General features: G+C 33.0%; 1 protein-coding gene across 2 annotated transcripts in view; it reads left to right on the plus strand.

Moving 5' to 3' along the window:
• Positions 1-22,197, plus strand: part of LOC128988582 (type-1 angiotensin II receptor-associated protein) — a 55,398-nt gene extending 33,201 nt beyond the window's left edge. The window contains exons 5-7 of one of the 2 annotated variants that reach the window (XM_054409985.1): positions 1,879-1,948; positions 3,658-3,801; positions 17,359-22,197. In XM_054409985.1, coding sequence (XP_054265960.1) covers positions 1,879-1,948; positions 3,658-3,801; positions 17,359-17,471 — 327 coding nt within the window. In that variant the 3' untranslated portion in view covers positions 17,472-22,197. Of the gene's footprint in view, positions 1-1,878; positions 1,949-3,657; positions 3,802-14,890; positions 14,965-17,358 lie in introns of those variants that run through there. The other variant, XM_054409987.1, reaches the window with a different exon arrangement.
• Positions 22,198-23,820: the final 1,623 nt, after the last annotated feature.

Raw genomic sequence — 23,820 nt, forward strand, 5'->3', positions numbered from 1 at the left:
TGGAGCATCTGTGCAATGCTAATGTTTATTGTTATTATGGCAGCCAATGCGTTGTTGTCACATTGTTGGGAGTGGCCTTATATTAGAGGAGGCTCTGGTTCCGGTTTTTATTGTTTTGACAGGGCCATGTAAAATTTGTAATATTAAAGGTAATGTACAATATGGTTATGTATAAGAATTAATGAAGAATTTGGATAATTTTAGTGACGGTTCTAGGACCTTGTCAAGGGGATGTGTAGGGGGGATCTCAAGTCCTTCCCCTAGAAAATTTTGTATTTTTAAAGCCGTCAAGAGCTGTAGTTAAGCTCAAATCTGTGCCTTTAGCTCCTTTGTGATTTGTACAACAGTGACTTCGCTTTTACCTGTAATACTGTAAGAGACTTTAGGATTTTAATCTGTTCCAAAAATAATGACATGTTTTGGTGATTACCTTTTTTAGGACATTTTTATTGATTACACCTGAGTGCATGAAAGCCTTCTGCTTCTCTCCGTCACAATATGGATGTGAAACTTTAAACAGCAATCACTTCATTAACCTAAAATACGTCTATTTATTTTGTTCTTGTATCTAACCATTCACTTTTATTGTCCAGCAATTGTGTATAGTATACAAACTTTTATGACCATTTTCAACATATGTTCCTACATCAGAAGCTAACAATTTTGTTTGTGTGACACATTTATTTATAATAGGCTGTTTTCATCAACGCAGTATCAGTATTGTTGGACGTCATTAGTATCGCTGTGTTCTGGGGTGAGTCCCCGTTTTACACATATATGTTTGATGTTTGCACTTAGAAGCAATGTAAGCTGTTCTCTCAAAAAGTCTTTTGTGAGAATTACTTTAACTTGGATATATGTTTCACAGTTTGCACTTGATAATCTGACATTTGACTGCCTGAAATCGCAGTGATCTGACGTGCTGAATGGGTCATAAACCGAATTAGGATGCAGGATCAACCAGTATAAGAGTTTGATTTTAGTTTTGACAGGAGATTTGTGTTTTTCAAGTCCAGTTCTGCTGTCCTTTAAAAAAGTAGCCTAATCAATTAATAGTACACTGAACAAGGAGCTTTGCTCGATATTTTTCCCTAGAAGAATTAATTGTATGATTTATCGGCCATAATGTCCCAAAAAAAATTTTTAAACTTATGTAACACAGGAATGAAGATATCCAGTTCTCGATTTGTAAAAATTAAGGTGCCGGAACTGTAACCTATTTTATGTGATTAGTGCCTATTTATGCCAATATTTTTAACTTTCTGAGAGAGAGGTGTCAAACTCCGTTCTGCCGCGTTCCCCCTCAAATCGAGCACTGAAGATAACAAGCTTGACTCGAATTATTACTTAAGATTATTATACTTTCTATAGCTCCATACAAGTGCTATTCATCTTTGGAATTCAAACAACTTATTTTGTCTAATAGTGCCCAAGCTGATTGATTTGAGCCCCTAATAATCAAAAAGGCCGTAATAAGACACCATAAGCAAACTTTTCTAAGCTCATAGGTTAGTTTTAGTTACGGTAACCCGACACTGGACACCCTCCGGCTGCTATAATTGTTGTCTCGCCGAATGATCGAGAGTCAAACATATAATAAGATCACTGTGTACTTCTGAGCAGATTTGTTTTTGGTTATAAAACCAATATTATTTTTGCTTATTAATCTTCATGATTTAATTCCCAAAAGCTGCAATAATAACAGATAATTAATTGTTGCACACAATTTTTTTGTTAAACTTCTTGTTGCTGTTTTAGCCCACATTTTATGTTTTTTTTGCAAATAAATTTTCACAAGAGCTTTTTGCACAGATTTTAGCTTTTTAGTTCTTATTATAATTTATCAAACAGGGATTGCTAAATTTCTTTCTCGTTTAGGCGATGGTTATTGATGGAGTTTCAGTTTTACTGGATATTTTTGCTGTCGGGATGAACACTCCGTCTGTTTGTAAGTAATCTCCCTTCAGAGTAGAGTGGTAAATTTTATTTAGCAATTAATCTCATAAATTTGTATTTGATTGGTTTTTTAATATTAAACTTAATTTGCAAAACTAAGTTTATGTGCATCTTACAACGTTTTAATACATAGGGTGAAATAGCAATTTTTTGTAGAATGAATGTGTTTATAAATCACAATAATAGTATACAAGAATAGCATTAAAGAAAGTAAAATATTCCATAGATTTGTTTCGTTCTGACATTGATAACTTATATTACTGTACATGATTAGAGTCTTTTAATTTTCAGTTCTTAGAGCTTAATTTAATTGCTCTGCCTTGCTTCAAGACTTTTGTTTATTCACTTGTTTTCTAATATACACACTCACGTACTATTACACTTATTTTCACCTCCACTGCTTTATGGCTAAGTAAATTATCAGTACCAAGCAAACTGACCCATAATTTATCCTGTTAGCTTGTCAACAACCCATAATGGGTAAGTGGTGGGAGAAATTCTTTTGAGAACATCACTTAAGTCGCAATAACTTTTGAACTGTAATATTGACAGCATTGAGTTTGGTGGCTGTCCCAATTTGTTTGGAGTTAAAAGGACCATAACATACTTAATTTTTTATAAAAAATTGTTCAAGCTGTTTTTGTGAAAATCCGATGTTATTTTATGCGTTTTCATTTTAAAATCATTGAAATGAAAATAAAAAGAATGCCTGGAGATACCATGAATTTAGTAACCACATACCAAGTTTCATTAAAAGCGGAAGACATGTGCTAAAGTCTGTAGCTCTGTACACATCTGATAAATTTAGTTTAAACCACTTTTATTTTTATAGTTGTACAGTAGTTTATTTTATTTTAATCTTTTATAACTCCTTAGTCTTAAGGTATTTGTGTTTTGACAATGTCATCTGTTTTATAGCATAGCTATATTATGTAAACGTTAGGTGACAATAAAAATTTATTTGTCTATTTATTTATCCACACAACATACATACAGACAAACACATACACACAGAAATCACCTCAAAAATCATTTATTGTGATCAAGGGGATCCAAAACGGATATTTCCTCCCAAAACTCAACTAAAAAATGTTGACAAAAACAAAACATTCATCATACCGGTATTCTATGTATAGGGGGAGAAAGTAAAAAGTTTCATAAGCTAAATATTGTGTGTGCAAGCAACAATATTAAACAAAGGCACGGCTGATCTCATAAGTAAAGCACAGGTCACACTAGGCTGCTCGCCAGCCGCTGGTGATCAGCAGCTGGCACCAGCATGACCAATCAGGCTGTGTCAGCTGCGAATTTTGTGGTCACATTACGCTGACAGTAGCAGCTTCTTTCAATTCGCCGCTGATGCCAGCCTAATGTGACCCATGCTTAAGGCCTATAGCACTGAACCTACAAAATTAACAAATAAAGTAACGTAAGTAAAGTAAATATGTAGGTAAGTTGTTAGGGTTGGTCGTGTGTATGTTAGTGGCGTAGGATCAAATCTTGGAAATCACCTATGGCCTTTAACTATCTGATTATGCCATGACCCATTGGTTTGAAGCTTACTGTAAGCCGTAGGTTCATCTAGTACTAAAAAAACAAAAGATAGGTGTCCCAAAAGTAAAATTAGTATTGAGGTACTCATTTTGCCAAGGACAAACATCATACGATAATTTATTAACAGACTTGTAATTCAATATGTAGATGCGGGAGAGAAGTTTAGTGTGGCTATGGCGCTACTGAATCTGGCGCTGAGGCCGATAACTGTAGTTCTGCTGGGTCGTGTGTGCGCCGACCGGATGGGACTAGATGACGGCTTCCCAGCTCGCTTCGGCAACCTGTTTGGAGGTAGGTTTGGAAGTGCTGAAATGCTTCAGTGATCTTTATAATGTTTGTTTTAAATGTGATTCAGGTTCATATGAGAAATGTGGTTCAAGATAACAAATTTAATTTACAAATTACAATCAATATGACTTAGGGGTTTAATGATTTTTGTTTCCCAGAATAATTTATTGTGAATACATTTAATTTTAAAGTTATTCTATAGAGGATCGTCAAACCCATAATCATAAGGTGGTTTAAACAATAATTCCCAAACACACCATTATAAGGTTATTGTAAGGATATTTCTTATGACCAAACTATTGGTTGGAGTACATCTTGGCCACAAACTGTATTTTGGAAAAATTTGTTAAATCATAAAAGCTGAAACATTTCATGCTTACTTCAAATACATTTATAGGCCTACTTGTAGCAAAAAACTTATAAACATATTTTATAATTGTCACTAAAAAACCTAATTTACCTGTGATAATTTGTTGTGTAAATTTAATCAATCAATCAAAATAACTTTATTCATACGAGATGTTAGCCCGTCCTACGTACGGGAGTAGTCAGTTAAAACTGTGTATAAATCAGAACAGCTAGCTTACGCATATAAGGACAAATTTTATAGCAGCCTACAGTAGAAAGAGTAATTATCAATTGAGAAAGTGTATAGGCCTAGTCAACGATATCACCTTCCAATTACATCGCATACCTGCCTCTTCCATAATCAATATCAACACAATACAATTACTCATACTATACACAATTTCCAGTAGGTCTGAATAGAAATTCCTAAAATAAAACGAAAACATCCAATAAAATTCACAGTACATATAATTATAACGTTGGTGTCCTGACATCATTAAACGAATCGTCCACACACATCCTTTATATCAATTTCACTGCATCAATTGCTAAATAAATAAGTGTAAACAAAGAAAAGTAAAACCAACAACATATAGTTTGTTTTGGTAAACAGCTGAGTCAAAAATAAAATAATATTCATTTGAACGAAAGAACTGGTCACATGTTGAAGGAATTTAAACCGTAAAACACGCTAGTAAAGCTAGTGACGTAATTAATTGTATATGTTTATTATCCATTCCGTTATCAGTTCTAATATCCTTAATAATTAAACCACCCTCATTGAATCAATATACACTGTAATTCCCCGTATTCATTTATTTAAACTATAAAATATTCAGCGCCTCCAAACGTAACCACAACTAAACACATGCCAAACAACTTTTTAGATTATTTCATAAAAGGATGGTTAGTCTAATTCAGTATCCTAGGTCAATAATGACGTTGTGCTCAATCTATGTCATTCATATCTGTATATCTTTGGATAAAACCCGTCTGGGTTGTGGTGGTAATTTAAAATTGTATTCCTGAGGATGCTTGATCTCCTTCTTTATGACATCAATATTTCCGGGCCTAATCCAAACAAAGTTTAAGCATTCAAAAACATTAATTGCAAACAAAATGCTACCAAAATGAATTAAAATTTGTAAAAATGGATTTTCCTACCCTTTCCTAAAAAAGTTGAGCAGTAAAATAATTTGCATATCCTTTTTTTAAGACTCTTGTACAGAGCCTCGACTTGTATACATCGATGGTGTTATTTATCTCGGTGGTCTACTAATCTTACTTATTTCCTATAATCAATGACAAAATCAGAGTAAATAAAATAACCTCATAGTTCTACTGGTCATTTGTATTTAACCAGCTGTTCGTTAAAAGAAATTTATATTGCACTAAAACAAACCGAAGATTACAAAGATTAATTTTAAAAAATCCTTTGAACATCCTATATTTAGGATTTTTCCTATATTTAGGATTTACATAGTATTTTACTATGTACATTTAATTAATCTGTCATCCTCTTATCACAAGATTGAACGTATAAATGATTAGCATTACACATAGTATAAATAAGTCAACCCTTAGTATGTATTTTAATTTTATCCAAATACTGAATTTTTGTTACAAACGCTGAATGTTTACAGCTGTTATGTTAAACAAATTATATTATAGTCCAGTAAAATAAGACATTTTGGTATGCAAAAGGTCGGGTAGTTCTGATTTTTGGATTTGTTGTTAGTATTGGGCCCATAACATAAAATCCAAGTTATCCACCTCGAGATGCTGCCGCTCGCCGCGGGGCGCGCCACTTGTTATCGAAATATAAAAATATGGCAATTCCTATTGTTTTTCACTCAATCTCGCGAACCGTTGATTTTACCGAAAATTTTATACTATTACATTAAAGAAGAATAAATTTGTGACAGTTTAAGCCCAACAGCAAGTATGTAGCGTAAATAATAGTCTAAATACAGACCATCAAAATAAATAAATTTTCCAAAAACGTATAAAAATTGTGGTTTTTTCAATATTTCCACAATATAGTTGTTTGAAGCAAACACCGTATTGATTTAGAGTGTATGCCAGTTTATTTGCTATTAATAGAAAATAAATGAAAGTATGAATAAAAATACTCCCACCTCAGCAAATCTGCAGACTAAGCGAATTTCCATTTGCTTGATTTGATTTTCACAAACCTATTTAAATACCATTAGGTTTAACTGGTACCTACATTTGCTGCTACAGGGAGGGTTATATAGTATATAAAATAATAATAGTATGATAAGAAACAAATAAATTTACCCAATTTTATAAAAATGTGTCTATGAATAAGGAAAAAACAATATTAGAAAAGGTTTAAATACCTGCTATAAAGCAATCCAATTTTGTTGTTATCACAACTAGTTTCGGTGTCTGTGTGACACCATCATCAGGCTGCACAAGGACAGTTTTCTTCCTTCATACGAAGAGCGTCATATTTACATGTAAATAAATAAATATAAATGTCTCGTATTCGTGTTTGTGTCGTGTTTAAATGTTTATTTATTTTCGTGTAAATATGACGCTCTTCGTATGAAGAAAGAAAACTGTCCTTGTGCAGCCTGATGATGGTGTCACACAGACACCGAAACTAGTTGTGATAACAACAAAATTGGATTGCTTTATAGCAGGTATTTAAACCATTTCTAATATTATTTGGCAATCCGGAGGCTAACAACTACAATGAAAAAACAATAATTAAAAATCTTCGCTATTGGAATAACTTGAGGTTTTTTAATTTACATTTTTTAATTTTCTCCGTAACCAATAACAGTAAAAAACCATTTTAATGTACTAAATTATTTGTTTTTAGTAGCTCTACAAAATTCTTTAATGATACAATTGTAAAATTGCAGTTTTTGAGGGTTAAAAATAAAAAAAAATATTCTTACCGGCAAAATACCTATAATGCAACCGTTCCTATGGCCGTATCATGCCGATCATGCTTTGCGAACTCGTTTTAATAAATAAATGTACGTTTACATGATTCAATGATTCAATAATTTATTCAGGCCATTAAGCAAAAGCAATAGGCTAAGTCACATACAATACAAAGTAAATGATAAATAGTCCATCTCTTGATTCACAAATAAAAGTAATGTTTGTACCAAATTCCACTAAATCGGACGATTTTTGGGAATCATCGTGCTAACGGACGATAATAACTTTTTTGAATACAATTTAGTAAAATCTTAAGTTTTTTTTTTTTTTTTTTTTTTTTTTTTTTTGGGTACAGGGTCTCTAAAAACTCACCTACCTAGTTTGAAAATTTATTTATTTATTGTACTAGATACAAACTACTGTTCAACGACTGATACCATAGAGAAGGCTATGCTGATACATTAAATGAAAGGTAATAAAATAAAAGTTATTTTAACACTATCAAACCTCAATATGCGAACCATTTGTAGCCATGCAGACATGCAAGCTATTTTTACTCATTTTTATCATTAATATTTTATTATTTGTATTATAATTTATTACCAAAACTATGTTCAAGGTCAAATAGGTGAACGCAACTTATTGCCAACATACAAAACTAAAACTTTGAAGTAAGTATACTCTACACAGCACGAAATGATCAATACTCATCCATTTGAAAAATAGTATCGTGAGGTATTTTTAAAACTATGGAGTCTTTTTCGGACACCCGGTATAGGCCTATAAATATATATATACATATATATTTATATATGTTAGAACAATTAGAACCAACAGTATTTTTGGTCTCTAGGAATACCAAAATGAAAAAGTAAATCAGTCCCGGGTCTAGGTCTTACCATGAGACCTACTGTAATGGCATATTCCCTATAAGGGAAATTTGCTAATAATCAGCATATCATTTATATTGAATGGTGTGTGTTGATGAAACCACTATTTATTAAAACCCGTTCTTAACACAAGACCCTATAAAGCAACCGTTCCCATGGCCTGATCATGCTTCGCGAACTCGTTTTAATATATGTAGGTTTCTGGTTTACATGCCAACGTATAGTTAATCTTTCATCAATTTCGTTGTCTCGAGCAATGCGAGAATGGCGCACGTCAACATGTTGCTCACTGTTAATGTTCAACTGACGTCATTTTTTATAATATTTCTCAATTTCCTACAGATTTGATGAGGACGGATCATCCCAAGCGCCCATCAAGTTACAACATTTTGTCTGTTATCCCTCGTCCTCGAGTCAATCCACCAGAGCTTTTCATTGTCTTTATGAGGGCCTGTTCGATGGCCTAATCAGACCAAATTCCACACCAGAACTTGTCTGTACGTCTTGTACGAATATTTTGTGTTCTTCAATTTCAATCCTGTATTTAAATTCATATTCAGCATGTCCTGTATAGATGGGCGCACTTGGCGTGGAAAAATTACCCGCTGCATGGAAGATCTGTAGAGTGATTGTAATTGGAAGATCCTACTTGCCTGATCTTTCAACCTCGATAAACTGTTAACTATGTTAAACTGTTAACTATGTTAAACTGTTTTATTTTGTTTTCATGTGAAAGTATTGTTCCCAAAGCTTAGCTTAAATGTTTGTGTATAAACATTTGACAGCTTTGGGAAGAATAGTTTTGCCGTTGAAGGTATATTTTGAAGGTCTTTTTTTGGCATGTAAACCAGAAACCTACATATATTAAAACGAGTTCGCGAAGCATGATCAGGCCATGGGAACGGTTGCTTTATAGGGTCTTGTGTTAAGAACGGGTTTTTCGTATTTTTGACCCTGAAAACATACAATTTTACAATGTATCTCTAAACCATTTTGTAGAGCTTAAAAACAAATAATTTAGTACATGAAAATGTTTTTTACAGTTATTGGTTACGGAGAAAATTAAAAAATGTAAATTAAAAAATCTCAAGTTATTCCAATAGCAAAGAATTTTAATTATAGTTTTTTCCTTATTTATAGACACATTTTTATAAAACTGGTTACATTTATTTGTTTCTTATCATACTATTACTATTTTATACTACATATATAACCCTCTCTGTATCAAATCAAGCAAATGGAAATTCACTTAGTCTGCAGGTTTGCTGAGGTGGGGGTATTTTTATTCATACTTTCATTTTAGGGGTGTGCGAAGCAGCAAAAAATTTTCGATTCGAAGCAACGATTCGATTCAAAAGATTTTCGATTCGATTCGATGCAACTCGATTCGAAGCAATACGGTATTTTTCTATTCATAATTGTCAATTGAGTGGATTAACAATAATTAAAATTTACCACATTTGTGTAATACAGATTTTTGTTGATGTGGTAGGCCTATACATACTTAACATATGAATTTTAGGCGAAAAAGAATATTTATTTTCAATCATAGGGATTAGAATAACCTGTATTGCTGGAAATACCAGTGAGCTGCTTTACTTGCCTATTTCATAATTTTTACTTGGAATTGGCTCAACTGCAAGAAAGAAGAAAATATTTTTTTTATCAAGACATTCATTCTCATTTTAATAACTGTTTATATAACTAAATAGTACCGGTAGCTAAATTACAACAAATTTGAATGGAACTTAATATAAAAAGACCATTAAGAAATAAATTTACATATCACAAGTTTAGGGCCTGTGGACCGGCTTCAGGACTGCAAGCAAGAAGAAAATAAAAATAATATGTTTCCACCATGCAATATGTATCATTCATTCCCTACCTCCTAACTTCCTTAGTATAATAACCTCACACTTACATTATTTGTTACATCATCATAAATAAAGAATTATCTATTATTGGCATCAGTAGGACTACAGCTTTACATAGGCATTATTTTTATAGGGCCTAAAATAGTAATAGGCTAAGCAACATGACAAGTGGATAACTCATTAAAGAAAAGATATTGTGTAAACTAATTTACTATTAAACTCAAAAACAGTAAATAACACACAAACATTGTTTATGGTATAATTATTAAGGACTGTAAAAAATGCATATCATGTCATACAGTAGTATAGACCTACTGCAAGAGTTTAAAATCCTAAAACAACTGATTTTGATAGCTAATGAATGAAAAGAATTAAAAATCCATAAAATAAAGCCAAACAATATCACAATTAATTAGGTACCCGAAAAGTAACTCTTAAATAATATTAAATCAAGAGATAAGAAAGTTAAATGCTAACTTCTAGTGCCCTTGGCAACACAGGTCAATGTTTTTAAACTACCCTCAATGTTTTTGGAACAGCAGGGTCTTTTTCTCTGAAGGAAGGGTAGTAGTTAGTAGTATGTCAACAAAAACAATGAACCACTCTCACCAGCCAGGCCCGACGATGTGTGCATTCAAGGTCATGACCCTCCCCCTCCCCTCTTACACAACCCGGTTGCTACCCAGTTGCTTCAATTGCTGACAAAATTCAAGTGATGAAACAAGGAAGTAGAGACAAAAAAATAAAAATATATTCCTTTATTCAAAAACACAAAACTGTTACAGATCATTTTCAAAGAAATTAATTCATTGTAATTTGTGAGTTGTAAATATTGTATTGGATCTTAGAAATATATTTTTTAAACCCCATCTAACCAAGATACAGATCTGTTCACTATATCAGATATTTCTTTTGTTTATAATTTATTATATAAAATACTAAAATATATTTTTTATTAGGTATGGAATAAACAATAAATGATTAAACTAGTATGTCTGGATAAATAGTCTTTCTATTCTTTTGACTTTGTTTTCTTTGCACTGTTAGTGTTGCGTCACGGCTTTTGTCTTGTCACTCTTGTCAGTACAGTAGACGACTAGACTGGCTCTGGCTAGTGGCAGTACGGCAATTGCTCCGTTGTGTCTTTATTCTTAAAGGTCGTGAGCCAACTTAATCTTTAATTCTCATTTGAACATTTTAATTCCTCTGTAATATTAGATATAATAATATAAGTGTGTTTCTTTGGAAATAAATTATTATTTTTTTTCTTTTGCCCGAACATTTGGGGACCGGCAGACCCCTAACAAAAATACCAAATGTATCAGTCTATAACATTAATTTTTCTAGTTAAGTATTAAGTAACAATTTTTCAGACTTATTTTAAAAATGATTTTGGAGTAACCTATCTTGTTTTGGCTAGGTTTACAGTAGTAAAATATTTTTCACACTGCTTACATCAAGACAAAAAAAGTTATATTTACTGCAAAGAATGTATTAAATAAGAACGCCTTCGTAAAGGAAATGCAACAGCAACGCGCTCCTGTATTGCGGGTATTGCATTGACTTTCTGCAGGCGTTTTTCGTATATGGATACTGACTCCCTCATGAATCGAATCGTTTTTTGACCACCACTGAATCGAATCGCGATTCGATGCATCGAATCGAATCGAATCGAAATTTCGATCCATTTTCGATGCATCGCACACCCCTATTTCATTTATTTTCTATTAATAGCAAATAAACTGGCATACTCTCTAAATCAATACGGTGTTTGCTTCAAACAACTATATTGTGGAAATATTGAAAAAACCACAATTTTTATACGTTTTTGGAAAATTTATTTATTTTGATGGTCTGTATTTAGACTATTATTTACGCTACATACTTGCTGTTGGGCTTAAACTGTCACAAATTTATTCTTCTTTAATGTAATAGTATAACATTTTTGGTAAAATCAACGGTTCGCGAGATTGAGTGAAAAACAATAGGAATTGCCATATTTTTATATTTCGATAACAAGTGGCGCGCCCCGCGGCGAGCGGCAGTATCTCGAGGTGGATAACTTGGATTTTATGTTATGGGCCAAATACTAACAACATATCCAAAAATCAGAACTACCCGACCTTTTGCACAGCAACCCCATATTTTCTGACAGATTTACTGGACTATTATACCAAAAGCTAGTTTAGAATCTTAGCGTCGGCTGCTAGACTTTTCAAAAATTAAAACGTAATTTCTAAATAACTGGGACCCTAAACTAAAATTATGGCTTCGACATTCCCTAGTTCTCAAAATTATCTTTCTTTCAACACAAAAATCATGAAAATCCGTTGAGTGGTTGATTCAGAATCGTGAAATAAAAAAACACTGTTTCAATTTAATATTATAGATTGCACATTTTGTACAGAATGGAGTCAGTTATAAAAACACAATATTAAACTTAAGACTACTTACAAAGAACATTGTTATCATAAAAAAAAATCAAATTTCAGGAAGTTGGAAAAAATCTTCTAATTTATACAAGGGTCTGTTGGTGAGAAATAATTTCAAACGTTTTTTAAATGAATTAAAATTACTTATGTTTTTTATATTGTCAGGTAAGCTATTGAAATATTTAACACCACTATAAGATGGAATTTTTTCATAAACCGATAAATTATGTCTGTTGAACGCCAATTCATTACCTTTTCTGGTTGAATATGTATGAAAATAGTTCAATTTTGGCAATCTTTCATGGTTTGATTTAATATAAAGGGCTATTTGATAAATGTATAAGCTAAAAACAGTCATAATTCCTATTTCTTTAAACTGCTCTTTTGCGGATGTTTTTTACTTTAGTTTTAACATAATGCGAATTGCTTTTTTTTTAAGTTCCAGAATGCTATTTAGGTTAAAATTTGATGTGCCCCCATAAAGACACAACCCAAAAGAAATATGTGATTCAATTAAGGAATGATATACTATTTTTAAGGTTTTTAAACTACTAAATTTTGACATCTGTCTTAATGCATGTATGCCTGAGTTGACTTTATTACAAACGTTTTCAACATGACTGTCCCAGTTGAATTTATCATCTATATGCAATCCAAGAAATTTTATTGTTTTAACATCATTTAGTAAAATTGTATCCATAAAAATATTAAACTCAGGTAAATTTTTGCTTGTTGAAGAAAAATTTATATAATTAGTTTTTATTGTATTCGGTAATAAATTGATTTCATTTAAATATTGGTTACATTTGGTAAGCTCAACAAAAGAAGAGACTTCCACATCAGCATTTGAATTTCCGGATATTTTTATATTGATGTCATCAGCAAATAAACAAACACGATTGGGAGATTCTATCAATGAGGGGAAGTCAGTTAAGTAAATTAAGAATAATAAGGGCCCCAATATTGATCCTTGAGGGACACCATACTTAACAATTTTCGTTGAGGAAGTGTAAGTAATTAATTGATTATGGCTATTTATGTGATCAATTGTGACATACTGCTGCCTGCCTGTAAGATAAGATTCAAACCAACGCCAAGCTCTCCCTTTTACACCGTTATATTTAAGTTTTTCAAGAAGTAAATCATGTGAGACACTATCAAAGGCTTTTGTTAAGTCTAAGAATATTCCCACTACTTTTTCCTTTGAATCAATTGAATTAATTATAGATTCACAGAAATCAACTCCTGCGTCAATCACGGACCTTCCTTCTCTAAAACCATATTGTTCCTTATCTAATAAATTATTTTCCTCTAAGTATTTTGAAAGTTGTATATGCACAACTCGCTCAAAAATTTTTGAAAATGAGCTTAACAATGAGATAGGTCTGTAATTACACACTTCTTCTGGGTTACCATTTTTATAACAAGGTTTAATTTTTGATTTTTTTAATTTTTTGGGGAAAATTCCAGAGATAAAAGAAGAGTTTATAACATGTAGTAATGGTAATAATATATATAGACAAGCCTGTTTAATTATTGGCATTGGTATTTCATCCCAGCCAGTGGAAAATTTATTATCAAAAGAAGTTATAATGTTATCCAGCTCTTCATAAGTAATTGGTGAAAGACTGAATTTTGATATCAATTTTTGGGAGGGTGTAATAATATTTTTCGAACCAGTAGAAGATATTAGTTTGGGCAATATGTCATTTTCAACCATCATTGTATAGTAATCATTAAAGAGATGACAGACTTCTTCAACGTCCGTGCAGTTATTGGCTTTAATATATGGTAAACTTAAACTTTCACCATGCCTTGATTTAATATTTTAAAACGTAATTTATCATATTTTACCTCAGTTCATACAAACTGGTAGCTTCATTACCTAAACATGGAAGGCAGGAGACCTCATAGCTGAACTGTGGGAATTCCAAGTTGGTGTATTTTATAAGGTGATTTTAAATCAAATTATTCTGTAGTGATACAGTCAAATAACTCTAAGAAGGCATGTGCCCGGTGTGGAGCGATAGAGAAAAGGGTTGATTATGGCAGAAAATAATGATTTTCCAAAAACATTGGTTTTGTAACCGAATCGCTAGGTTCCTGAGACATGCCCTCCTCAAGATTTAAAAAGTCTATTCCTTATATAGTACACAATTGATAGACATGAATAGTGTCAAGTCTTAGCAATAAGAAACATTTACTATACATTAAAAAATACTATACATAATTTAAAATTGAAATTACTAAAATCTTCTATACTGTAAGAGTGTAAGTTACATACATCCATAGGTCAAGTAAGAATGTCTTCAGATTTTTTAAAGTTAGGAATTGTTCTAAAAAATAGTGTCCAATATAAGGTTTCAAGTCTTGGTTGTACTTGAACTACACACCTGACAGAAACTTTCTGTGCGCACAGTCTCACTAAGTTAATTAGGTGAGTGGTTGAGTAAGGAAGACTCGATGTTTACTTTTCATTTGAGGATAGTACAGTGTTTTCATCCTACCTGCCAAGTTCCTACTTAGGGTGGTTTGACTGTACCAGAGTTTTGTTTAGTCACTTGGATGTTGACATGAACAACAGATTGTCAACTCCGTGGTACTAAACAGACTGTTTATTGGTGTTTAGGGTGCTGTAAGCAGCAAACCCCTCCAGCTCCCAACAATACAGTGGCCACTGTAGCCTGAGTAAGTCTGACACTCGTACACCAACTTACGACATTGCTAGGTTCACGGAATGTTCAAGAGTACACATGAGCGACAGTTGCAGCGGAGGCATTACAGCAAAGCAAACCAATGAAGCGTAAAGAACAGTACAAACTGGTGTATTGCGGTGGACACTTGCCAGGGTCTGATTCACCACAGTGATAGTTTCCAGTCAGGCAGCCTAGCCATACCGTAGGCATCAGCAAGGTGTTAACTCATTAGGTATTCCTAATTTCTCGTAATAGTCCTCAAAGATTTCATTTCATTTCAGATCCGAAACTTGAAACCAAGTAGAGACTTCGATCATAATAAGTAAGGTTAGAGATAGCTGGGAATCGAAATTTTGATTTTGCAGACAATCGTTTATAATAAAAGAGTAAATTTAACTGCTAGACAAATAGTGGTGTGTGTTTTTTTTAATGGTCTTTAAATTAATCAGCCAATTTTTTGAAACGTATACTCATTGGTAATTACAAATTTCAGTTGTGGAAAATGAAACTTTTGATAAGCATGAGAGTATGGGTCCAATACTTTTGTATAAATGTTTAGAAGCTGAATAAGCGAACGTCGAGGTGATTCCCATTGATCTTCTTGCTTTGAGCAGAAGCGTATTTTTACAAAAATAGTGCTTTAAGCTGTACTGAAGCCCAAGAACCTACATTAGGGATTGGCGACATTGCTCAAAGGGGATGAATAAGGAAGATGGGCGGTTAGACTCATTGGGTATCTCCAAAGGCGAAGGTCGTTAGAGCGAGAGCAAGAAAAGGTAAATTTCTATCTTACCAAGCCCCTCACCGGTCAAGGTTGATTTAGGGGCTTGCCTTCACAAAGATGTTAAAGTATGCAATATCAGTACGGTGACTCCAATTACGATTATGTCTTGCATACTTTCTTGTGTGTTGGCCTAAACTCACCATTACGAGACACGCTTGTTCATCTGACCAGTCCTGAATCGTGGAAATCTGTTTTGTTTCTTTTTTGCCTTTTCCAGGAGAGTGCTAAAGGAGAACTGAACATCTCTGATACACCAGCGCTGCTAAACCTGGTAGAACAACACGGTTAGAATGCCTTCCCTGGCATGGAATACAGTTTTACGTGTCTGACAAGGGTTCTATTTCTGGACAGATAGGCGTATAATGTGTTTCCATACGGTGAAAAAACGTGTTTGTGTCCATAGTTGAAACATGCCAAAGAAATTATCAGTAAATCAGGATGAGTTGAAATTCCCAGAAAGAACCAAATGCTGTGTGGTGACATGCTGCGTTTGTCACCAACTTGTACGGGTTGATCGAGCGGTGCTACAATTGTTGCTTCAACTGTTACTCATGTGTACCCAGCCTAAACTGTCATGGTTTCATCCAAGGTCGTCCCAACCTGATTAAAACCTTGACAGTACTAATCACTTCACTAATGGCGTACGAGTGTTTTCAAAAGAATGCACTTTGATCTGAACACTTTCTTTATGTACAGTACCACAAGTTATTTGTAAGGAAACTGAATTTTGTTTGGAAATAATTATTTGTGAAGCTTTTGTTTCAAACATGTTTTTTTTTAACTAATCACTACCTATTCCAAATTACAATAATTATTATGTTGTCTGCACTTAAATAATTGTTGTTGGCTGTTGCATGCATCACTATCAGGCTCGATACAAATTTAAAAATCAAATGACGACAGGAGCAAAAAAGATGCAATATTAAGTATGTTACTTGTTAGGCCATTTTAAGACTTACTAGCTTACAATTTTTAGATTATATGTGAAATACCTGTTCGATGGAAAGGCTTTTTGTTGTTTAAGTATACCAATCATTGTCACATGTACAATGCCTGCCTTATAAGCTAGTAATGCACATCCTAATCACTACAGAAGGCCTATCATAGTTTTAAAATTGGACACAATGTTTAGTCAAATAAGTTTGATGTTTTATTCTAAACACTTTATATTTATGTCCTTTAATGGTTTTGCAAGATTAAAGAATTATTTTGATTTTTTAACCAAGAATTCAAATCATTAATTTTATTACAAATACCCCCGCCGCAGCTAACCTGCAGACTATTCCAATCCCATACCTAATTGGATGGTCACTTAAGGTATTTCACTAAATTGGAAATTCACTAAAAATACATTAATGAGTAATTACTTGTGAGCAGGACTTACTTTTTGGGCAGAACATAGTGTTAAAGTTTTTAGGCATATAATTAACTGAAATGGCGTGACTATATATTAATGCTGTATAAAACTATGTGGCCTACATAATTCTACAGGTCATTACTGAAAAAGCACAAATTTCATTTAAAAGAACTAGTACACACCCTTCTGGTTTAAAATATGACACATTAATTTCCACTAAATAATCATGTTTCTTTAGCGAATCGATGGTTTTGTTGCAGAAAGAGAAACCAGAGGCCCGTACGAAGACATAGAGAGAGGATCAGGTGCGAGCAGGACACATCAGAACATCCCGAGCACCGAGACAGCAGACTTTACTCCCACCTATCACTAGTCTCATCAACTAGCACCTTGTTGCCTGTAATGCCACGGTGTGCAATCAATGCGTTTTGTGCAGTGAATTGAACTTTTGTAAGGCCCACTTGTAGAATACGTTTTCTATTTTTCCCAATTATAAAAATTTAATGGGCTTTCATTAATAAACTTTGTTTTGCAAAATTTGCTAGCTGCCTCCCAACTCTTTGTTACAATATCGGATAATTTAATTTATTTTCTTTATTAGCATTAGTTCTTGCAGATGTTGTTGTTTCCTCTCCAATATGTTATGCCACAATGTGTGTCATCTTCAGGGATATTGTAAGATGTTCTATTTACATTATGTACACTATTTATACATAGCGGCACGGGCACAATGTTGTTGAGTTTATCACCATCTTCACGGGGGAGAACATAGGCTACTAAATAAGGTAACTTAATTCTTGTTTCTAGTATTGGTTAGTGGGAGGAATTAATCAAATACTTTTTTAATGCAAGTTGGGCCAAGTTAAGTCAAGAATAGTAATTTCATTTTCAAAATTCAAATATATTTATTTAGGATATTACAAGCATGGCCTCGCCAAGTTATTCATAATAAAAAATCTCCTTTTTAAAATACATGTAGGCTATCAAATGAAATAACTTTCCTAACCTAAGTATGATTAGATTACTTATGGAACTATTTCGTCGGTATACATTGGAGTCCCAATAATCCAAAAGTCCGCTTAGTCCAATTATAATTTTTTTTTTATTTAAAAAAACTGTTGTTATCCAGTAAGTGCTGTCACTTATCTGGGAAAGTTGAAATTACTAGCACCGTTGAGTGACAACATTAATGCAGTTTATTGTTGACACAAAAAGTGATGACCCACATACGTGTTGTCACCCTTTGGGAAAAGCCGAAACTGTTGTGTAACGACAGTTAGTTGTACCATAGATAAAACATACTCCTATGGTTGTACCTTGTCGAAGTATTCTGTAGCGGCCGGGCGAGATAGACTTGTCGTATAGAGTATATTAGAAATAATTTGGCAATTTTTTTTATAAACAGTTTCTATTTTCTTTCCGGGTTCCAATCCCACCAAATCACCAATGGATTTTATCTAAGTGATAATGCCGCAACCCCTAGGTCTAGCCTACAGCAATGTTAAAAACAATCCCAGGCTCGTGCCTAGCGTCCTAGGACAAAAAATTAAAAACAAAAAACTTTTGATTTGAAATATTTGGTAATCCGAAATTGGTCCGGTCACAACCATTTCAGACTATAGGGACTCTACTGTTGCTTAATATCAGCAAAATTTTTACATGTTTGATGATAAGGTGTCAGCATTTACCTGTGAAGTTTTTCTGACGGTGCTAAAAATAAAACATGCATTGAGCCTGACCCAATTTTACATTTAAAGGAGATGGGGGCAGCTAACGGATTTAAACCTCATTTTGCAATTTTTTTAACTGACTAATCAGGATAAGTAGCTATATAAAAATAAATTTTATATTGAAAGACACTTGAAGGTTATCAATAAAAAAGACTGCCATGTTGCAATGATTACAAATATTCCTCAGTTTAAACAAATTAATTGCAAGAGGTTTTAAATTGTTATAATGGGGCTATTAATAGTATCCACAAATTATTTTCTTTTCATAAAACAATAAGTAATATTCTTATGTACTTACTTATCTTATCTACTCTCAAGTTTATTGGATTTTGATCATTTAGTATTTATTGAGTTGTTTTATGTTTATTTGAATCACCCTGTTCTACTGGCAAACTGTGATATCTGATCTGGGAAGGGCACTGCCAGAAAATAGTACAGGGTATGTCCTGGGAAAAGGGGGGTTTGGGGGCCTCAACCAGAAAATATTGGAAAATGGAAAATAAGTCCTTAAAAACTAGGTTTAATGCGTTTTTTTTCTAAGACGTTGCACTAAAAAACTAGTGTAATTTCCCCCCTTGAAAAAATCCCATCCTTATAGTAGAACTCCGATTATCCGAATCAATAGGGACCAGACCCCATTCGGATAGTCGGAGTTTTACCGGAATTCCGGGAATTTTAAAGATAAATCCTAATTTTTGGTACTAAGTGAACTTTTAATTAATAATAAATGAAATCAGAACATTTTTACAGTTTACAATGCTCTTAGTACAAGTGTTCTATACATGTTCTTAAGTTAATAGTTTAGCCAGTGTGTAATTTTGGTGTTCCATCAAAGTCCAAAATTACACACTGGCTAAATGTGTTAAATAACAATTCTTTGATATTTTGCAAAACTTATAACTGTAGCTTTACGTTTTTAAAATTGTTGAAGTAAGCGATTCTGATAATCGGAGATTCGGTTAATTGGAGTTCGGATAATTGGAGTTCTACTGTTCTACAGTTTTTTACAAACCCTGTCCCCCTTATAACATAATTTTGCCTTTCCAAGCAGTCCTGCCTTGAATACCATTTTTGTTACCTGGCTTACTTAAAAACACATCATACTAACATACTAAATGTGATAAACGTATTTAATTTTTTGCTGAACATAAAATAATTTTAACATAAAACCTTCTGTGTTTCAATATGATATTGAGATATATTTTTTAGAGGGTCTATGAATCTATGCAGTACTTCAGGGTAACATGAAGTACTTAAGAGGTATTTCCTCAATACGAAAAACTCTTTTAGTATTTTTTAAACTGGTAAAAAAAGTGGTCCAAGATATAACCAAAATGCATAGTCTACGAGGGAAAATATATTTATTTTTTTAAACGATAGGTTAATAGTTAGTAGTCATTGTTGTGAAAATTGTTCCCTTAAATATTTATACAAATCTATGAGTTGATTTAAATTAGTTGCAGAACGAAAGACTGAATATACCCTTAAACATTTTAATTCCCACATCACAAGTAATTTTTAGAAATAAAATAACTGATCCACCATCATTGTGCCATTGTAAAGTACCAATTCTTTACTGTTCTTTACAAACTTTTTAATCACGCCAAGCAAAACCCAGTGTTGTATAAAGCATTCTTATGAATTAACATTGTGTGAAAATTGTAAGAGAAAGTAAGACTTCAACATCTGCAAACTCTGTGAGGCTCATTTAACAATGTTTTATTTGAGTTTAAAAAATAAGTGTGTAATTATTTTAGGTTGGTCCACGTAAAGTAGGAGGTAGTGTATTTTTTAGTACCCATCCAAAGTCAATGGATTTAGCTAATTTGTCATATTACCACCAGTGCCAACAATAAATCTCAAGACATAAACTATACTGTTGTTTTAGTTAAATGGAGAAATTTACTCATTCTCTGTAGAACAGAATACTGTGATTTTTTTTCATTCAATGTTACTTTGCAAAGGCATTTATTTTATTGCTCTGTCTTAGATGACTAACTAAAGTAGGCCTATTCCACTAATAGAGCCTAAAGGGACTCTATTCAAATCAAGCATAACCATCAAGAGACAGATGAAGTTGAGATGAATGAATTTGTACTCCAAATACACTTTGTTCTGTGGGATGAACTACATTTTTTATCACATTGCAGCATTATTTTAGCCAATTCATCAATCAAAAATGTAGCACATTGTTTGTTTTTGTAACAGTAGACTCCCTCTTATCCGGACTCCTCGGGACCGAGGCCAGTCCGGATAACGGGTATTCCGGTTAAACCGACGTCCCCAAAAACTCGTTAAAAAGGACTGTTTACTGTGATATTCAACTTAAATTTAGGAGAGCATTGTATTAAGACACGTGATCACTGGTCTCAAATCTTTCCCACGAGAACAGACGTTTCAGTACTGCCCACTTACTGCCGATATAGTCCGGTTAAACCAATGTGCTGATAAAAATTGTCCGTTTAAAGAGATATCATTTCCGCCGAGTAAGTCCGGTTAAACCGATGTCCGGTTAAAAGGTGTCCGGATAAGAGGGAGTCTACTGTAGTGATTTTCCCAAGTAAAAAGCTGCAATCAGGATTAGCTGTATCAAAAGGCAGCTGTTACGAATACAATAAACTATTTGGCTGGGTTTTAGCAATCTGAAGAAAGTTACATGTATCAGCTATGAAAAAATTCAAAGTTTTAGTTGTCAAAGAAATAATAGCCAAGATAACTAAAGAGATTAGATTAGTAATTTTAATTATTTAATAATTCAAATACTTTTACAATTGTTAGTTGAAATTAAATCCATAAAGGAGTATTTATTGCAAGTAAAATATACAGTGTAATATACCATGGCCTCCTTTATTACAAGGCTGCGGGTAAACAAAAGTGGTAACGCTGCGGTCCCAGGCTATCAAAACAGCTGTTGCATCAATTCATAAAGGAGCTTCTGCTCAATAATTTACGTGTACACTTTTTTTATCATGGCAATAAGGCTGCTGTGATAATGCCACACACCAACCTTGTATTATAAGAGGCTATGGGGATACACAATGGTAAAACAATGACCATTCTTTTAGGCTAGAGATGAGAAACGCCACTTTAAGACCTGCAAGCGTATTGGAAACAGCTATTTTAGCTGCAGTGCAGTATGACAAAATGAAAATATCAATTAGAAAATTGATCTACACTGTTATGGGTGATCCCAAACATTGTTGCCTATATTTGATACTGAAGCCTAAGTGTAAATATGAGCCTGTCAAAAGAAACATTAGTTGTGTTGTATATTTGATAAAATCATTTCTAGTCTATAGTTTTATATGTTATATTTTTACTACTCTCTTGCAACTTTGTATTTTTCACAATAAACATGTTTTAACAGTTTTCACTAGTCTTTACTCCCTTATACTAAATTTATCGCACAGCAAACTGTAAGTGGAAACATTATTAGACTTGATCAAAACAATTTTTCTTAATCCTTCCCAAACTATTATTTTGCATTCCGGCTTGTATTTTGAGCATAGCGGACGGTCTATCTTTTTGGGCTCTGCTCTGCGGTTGGTAGGCAGATATATAGGCCGATTATTACGACAGTTATTGTTATAGTTGATTGTTTATAACATTATTAATCTTTAACCGATGTACTAGGAATGTTTTCTAGAAAAATAAGAAATTTAACCCTCCCAGTGTTACTTGACGAAAATTCGACAAGCAGCACACTTTGTGTAGTGTTACTTGTCGATTTTTCGACACGCAGACATCGTTTACGGCGAAGGCTCTATGACTGACTGAATCGGATTGAACTGGATCGAGTTAGGTATCGTTCTTTCCGTAATATTCTAAGCTTTCTCCAGAGGTCTGTCTCAGCGCTGTACGTTCTCTGAGCCGATCGTAATTGTAGCAGACAGCTGACGTGCGTGTATTTGTAAACAGCTAGGTTATCCGGACCGATGACTGATGTGTTTTATTACGTTTATCATTGTTTTAGTGTTAAAAATCAAAAGAAGTGATATACGTGTTGCATTATAAGAAGATTTAAGTGGTTTTGAAGTGCTAGTTGATGATCCTGAAGAAGTAGGTAGTGATATTGATGTAAATTATCAGCCAGATTCCTAGCTAGGGTTAGGCTATGCATTCTTAGCTAAACGCTATGTACTGAAATCTGTTTTTTGCCCATAACTTATTTATTTGCAAATCTACTTCCTTATATTATTATATATTTGTAATCCTCATAAAATTTAGAACAAAGTGGCTATTTTCAAATATTTATAGGCCTATAATTTATACAATTTCATTGAGCGCAAACTTTTTTTTTTTTGAAAATTTTCGAAATTATATTTTCTTTTACGGTACCTAAAATTTTTTTTTTTTTTAAATGTTCCTTATGTTTTATATATAATATTGAAGCCCATGATTTTCCGAACAAAATGGTATATAGAACATTAGAATTAACATTGTTTTAAGCTTCTCAGATCCGTTTTAATAAAACCTTGCAAATGCGCCAAAAATAGGTGGACATTAAGGCCTAAACTATGGACACTTGGAGGGTTAATTTAAAAAAAAGTTAAAAGTTTACAACATTTTATCTTGGACAAAAGTGCTGCTTAGGTCAACTATGTTACAAAATTCTATAAATTATAGATATAAAATACCCCCGCCGCAGCAAACCTGCCGACTAAGCGAATTTCCATTTCCCTGAATTGATTTTCAATTGAATGTATTTACTGTAATTAACATTAGGTTTTATGAGTACCTAGGCTTGCTGCTACGGGGAGGGTAAATAAGTGTGTTTTTTAGTAAAATAATAATAACTTAGTATAAAATAAATAAATTTACCAAGTTTGATCAAATTATATCCATAAACAAGCAAACTACAACATTTTACAATATTCTCCATAAGAATAACATGGTAATTTTAAAATAAAATTTTGTTGAATTTTCTCCGTAGCCAATAATTGTACAAAAACACTTTAATATAGTAAATTATTTGTTTTTTAAGCTCTTTAA

Source organism: Macrosteles quadrilineatus, unplaced genomic scaffold (genome assembly GCF_028750875.1).
Source record: "Macrosteles quadrilineatus isolate MER2022 unplaced genomic scaffold, UCM_ALF_1.0 Scaffold_3__2_contigs__length_128488019, whole genome shotgun sequence".
NCBI classification, from domain to species: domain Eukaryota; kingdom Metazoa; phylum Arthropoda; class Insecta; order Hemiptera; family Cicadellidae; genus Macrosteles; species Macrosteles quadrilineatus.